Below are 4,756 nucleotides of genomic sequence, written 5' to 3'. Positions count from 1 at the left end.
CCGAAGCACTAGGTACTCATCCTCGAAACGACCAGAGACCTGACGACGGAGAATCTCTGTGTATAGGGGAGAAACGGCCAATACCAAGCATATCGCAGCCCCGCCTCACAGTATGTGCAAGTGCTGCGGCGATGGGGCATCTCCACTCGGTGAAGTGGAAGACGTGATGTCGCAGCAGAGCGGCAAATCACCGCATCAAGGGCTTGTGGCGCTGCGTTCCGCAGATGGCAAAAAGAGACGAAAAGGAAGAGTAGAAAGCAAGGCAAATATGACAAAACGCAAAGCAGCTGGATCTCCATAGCTGCCTAGGATGAAGGATTTCCCCTCTTGTCTCGGGAGACGCGGTAATAATGCGCCTCCAAAACTTTGACGGGCGGCGATGCTTGATTCGCTGTGCGGCTGGCCAAGATCTCGGAAACAAAACCCTGTCAAGTTTAGCCACCGCCCTACTGACAGCCGAGCCGGCGGTCGATTCGCTTCCACGGCGTCCACGTTCCATCGCCAGAGGAGCTGCTGTTAACGCAAGGGAAAGCACGACAGCAAGGCCGATGCAAGGGAGCACTGCTCGTGCTACCACACCACTATACTGGAGGCAGCTAGCAGAGGCAGGCAGCATCATATACTCTCATGCTGTCAGAGGCCTCGACTCGATGTCAGGAGTCGGTCTGCTGTACGGGGATCGCGTAGTGCCGGCAGTAGCATAGCAGTAGCACTGATGTCAATACTTGACTCCATACGGAGCTGAAGCTGAATCATCCGCCCCCCCAGCTGCCAGCGAGCTCGACTCAAACCCCGCGAGACATGCGAATACGAAAAGGCACTTGTCGTGCAGACAGATGCAAGGAGAGCGTTCGAGATGCCCGCATCGCCTCGACGACATCGCAGTTAGCCGCGTGGTGAGCATGCCATGACGGTCTGGCTGGCGGTGGCTGAAGTTGCGAAAACGAGCTCTGCTGGCTGAGGCTAATCCAATCTGCCTGATCGGGACGCGGATTTCGGCCTGCCATGCCGCTACCGCGCTGACGCTAGGGGGCGCTGGCAACTGGCAGAGCGCAAGCTACAGCGCTCCACCCGCCGAGCCAGCAGCCGCAAGCCCTCAACCTCCGTTAGCAGCGGCCCACACACTGTACGGGCCCTCCTCACAGTACCTGTCCCATGTTCGGAGCACTGAGGCCCTAACGTACACTAGAGCCCTGCAGCAGCCCAGCGGCTTCTTCCTCTGGGCTTTTGCCCCAAGGAACCGTCCATTAACAACCAGCTTTTTTCTTCCTTCATCATCGCCGGTCTTTGATATTGTTTTCTTCATCCTCCAGCATCACCACGCCTGGTGTCGACGCTCTCCCGTTCCCGCGACCAACCTCTGGCGTGCGCGACGCCATCCGAACTTCCAACAGGCCCTCATCTCCCCCCCGCCCATCCGTCCCTAGCTTGATCGCCTCGCCGCCCTCTGTAGCGTTTTGAGATATTACGAGTTTCGATTGTCCCCCGCTTGGTTCGTCATGTCAGGCCCTGAAAGCGCTCATGCTGGCGGCGGCTTCGACCTTCTGCGGAGGGCCACTCAAGCAATGATGTCAAAGTATGTTGGTTTTGTGTTTGTGTCTCTCTCTGCCTTCTTTCGGCCCTTTAACCCGCGCTCTGACGGCTCCATGTCGTTGCGCTGAGCGGCATTGGCCCCGCCATCGTAGCGGTTACTCGCGATAGCCTTGCAAGCTACCTAGTAGTGGCTGTACCTTGAGATCTACCCACGATTACAAACATCTCTCTCATATTTGGTGGAAGATTGCCCTCTTTAGTTGGTAGTTTTGTTTTGTTCTGTTTTGTTCTGTTTTGTTCTGTTTTGTTCTGTTTTGTTGTGTTTTTCGCTTTTCATTATGCGGAGGGGGGAAACCAACGCAAAGAGCATATACCGCTGGCAACGGCTACGAGCAAAAGACTTTTGGTGGACATTTGGCGCTCAAGTGGCGCTGGCCTTGAGCACAATACAGCGTGCCCGGGCTTGAAACAGCTTCAGCTCGTCTATCCAGCGTCCGCCCTAGGCTGCAATGTCTCGCTGCTCGACGCTATGGGTCAATCAGCTTGGTATCATCGGTATCTACCGGGTTCTATTTTGCCTGCGGCCTCTTTACGGCTTAATAGCAGAGAAAGCGACGGCACTCAGACAAGGCTTATCAATCACCGCCATATACGCTGATAGTGCTTCATATTTACGACTCCTCGAGTTTATTGAGCGGGCTTGCACATGCAAATCGAGAAAATTTCTCTTGCCAATAAGAGCGTCAAGGGTCTGCAGCCAAGCTTGTCCTGGATATCACGGCTATTTTGCGGAACCAACGTCGTCATACCCTGGCGCATCAGCTCCCGTCTACATGCACCTACCTACGTCAAAAGCCAGGGAATAGCGATACAGCTAGGAAAGCTTGTTAGGCGATCTTGTTTTGGCTGGTTTTACCTGATCGACTTCCCGAGTCATGGCCAGCCCCTCCAACGCACAACCCCTACTGCAATCTTGCTCGGCCAACCTTTTCTTCGGCAGACCAAAAGAAGACGAGAAGAAGGAAGACGCCCTTTTTCTAGAATTACCTGGATGGACCGCTTGATACGCTCAGCAGTGCCTTGACCACCACTTTCTCCCGGCCTGGTCCACCCCGCCACGGCCATGCATGCTTCTGGCCTTCTTTTCCCTGCCTTGATCAACCCTTGATACCATCCCCACTCGTCCAAATGGCCGTGCTGGAGCAATACTATTCGCATCCATCGTCATTCCCCTTTTCCCTCGCGCTTGTTGCGCCCGGTGTTTGTGCATCCGGATCCGCTCTCGGAGGCTGACCGTCGCTGACTACCCTCACTTTGGACGGGCCGGGCTGTCTGGCCGGCGGTCTCCGTGTTTTCCTCGTCCGCTGTAATCTATCCCTGCCCCCTAACGAGTTAGTGCACATCACGACTTTCAATTTTCATCCACCGTTTCCTTGGCGCCTTGGGCCGCCGTGAACTAGTGTTCCCACTTCAACACCGTTTCCCCGCGCCAGTGTTATCTTTCTGGCTTGACCAATGCTTTAACTTTTTTCTTTCCTTCTTTTTATTTTCCGTTTCAGATCTATTTTCTTTGTTCCGTCGACCATGCTGGCTGCTGACCAACCGCCCAGAACCGCCGCGCCTGAGGAGGATGGTGCGGACCATATCGGCTACGAGACCCCTCGATCCGGCATAGCCACTCCTCATCCCGACCCTCACGATAAACGCCTGCCCGGAATCACGACCTACTTTTCCCAGGTTCGTCAAGACCTTTCTGCTAGTCAGGAAAACTTTTCTACAATGTCAATTCCAGAGAGGCGCGAGGCCTCGGGCCAGAGGTCAGACCAGCAGTTGCTGGACTGCGTATCCAGAGAAGAGCAGTTGTCTGGGCATGCTGAAAGCTCTCAGCCTTGCATACAGTCACAGCCCTTGGAAGCTCACTCCCCGCGATCCAAGTCCTTGGCTGTCCGCACGCGCGATAGCCAAGAGCATCTGAAAGGATCTACATCCTCCTTACCAGCCCCCATCACTACACATTCATCCTCCTCTTCTTCTTCTCTGGGGGCTGCTACTCCTGAGACAACCTTCTCAGGCGGAGAGACTAGAAGCGTCAGTTCATCAGGCACTTCTAGCCGCTCAGAGCCTGTAAAGTCTAGTGATTGTTCGCAGGACCGCGAGCCCTCCTCCCATACATCTACTACTACTTTTCCTTTGTCAGATACCACCGCTGCACCAGCACCCTGTTCCGTGTCTCGCATACAAGCCCACAGATCTTCCTCTTCAACCTTGCCTTTGCATCGACTCGACGTCAAACTTGAGGCGGCTCGACCGCCGCCCATCAAATGGTTTTCGTTTCAAGGACTCAAAGAGCTAACTCGTGGTCTCTTAATCAAGAGCGGCCCGCCTACCCCTACTAGAGCCCTCTCTACAGCCAACTCACAGTCTGACGGCAGGGACACTCCGAACGGATCCGGCAACGAAGGCGCTGAGACAAGTGGCACAGTAACCCCAAAGAACTCTGGCGCCGACGTTCCGACGGCCAAGGGGAAGTTGACCATCAAGATCATCGAAGCGCGGGGAATTCGCAAGAGCCGTGACCCTTACGTCGTTGCCGTGTTCCAACGGAGTGAACTGATTTCTGGCGGACCCCATGCCATCGAAGAGGAGGAACAGGTGGTAGGAACACCTTCCGGGCTTGGTTCCATCCCCATGAAGCGTCAAGTTAGCGACTCTGGCAGGCCCATGGCCATCCCGATGCGCAGCCGCCAGAGTAGCAACACTAGCATTAGCGACCACAACACTTTCCGCAACCGAACGCTCAAAACCCTCTTCTCAAGCCCCAAATGGGATGCAGAGGCAGTTTTGTGAGTTGTCCACTTCTCAGCCGCTGGGAAGGCTGAAGACTGAAGATTGAATATTGAAGTTTGAGCTGACCGCTGATATAGTGACGTTGTCGATTCGGATTTGTCGGTAGACATCTCGGTATACGATCATGTGGCTTCCGGAGGAGAAGAATTCCTGGGCCATGTCAACCTCGAGGCCCGGAAAGACGGCCCTGTCAGAGGGTGGTATGCGCTGCAAGGCCACGCCAACACGACTGTCGAGAACATTCCAACGGGCGAAATACATGTCGAGGTTTCTTACCAGAGAACTGAAAGGAAGCACTTTGGCCCAAGCGATTTTGAGATTCTCAAACTCATCGGCAAGGGCACATTTGGTCAGGTCTACCAAGTCCGAAAGAAGG

The 4,756-nt window shown here is 54.8% G+C and overlaps 1 protein-coding gene across 1 annotated transcript; it reads left to right on the top strand.

Annotated features, from left to right (window-relative positions):
* Nucleotides 1–3,117: 3,117 nt before the first annotated feature.
* TGAM01_v203198 (AGC/AKT protein kinase) lies at nt 3,118–4,380 on the top strand (the record flags this gene model as incomplete). The annotated part of the gene is made up of 1 exon (XM_018804046.1): nt 3,118–4,380. One exon carries the CDS (start codon nt 3,118–3,120, stop codon nt 4,378–4,380), a length of 1,263 nt encoding a protein of 420 aa, XP_018662784.1.
* Between the last annotated feature and the right edge of the window lie 376 nt (nt 4,381–4,756).

Source organism: Trichoderma gamsii (assembly GCF_001481775.2).
Source record: "Trichoderma gamsii strain T6085 chromosome Unknown Scaffold_8.2, whole genome shotgun sequence".
Classification (NCBI taxonomy): Eukaryota; Fungi; Ascomycota; class Sordariomycetes; order Hypocreales; family Hypocreaceae; genus Trichoderma; species Trichoderma gamsii.
Note: the sequence above shows the minus strand (reverse complement) of the source record. Positions and strands in the feature narration are given on the sequence as shown.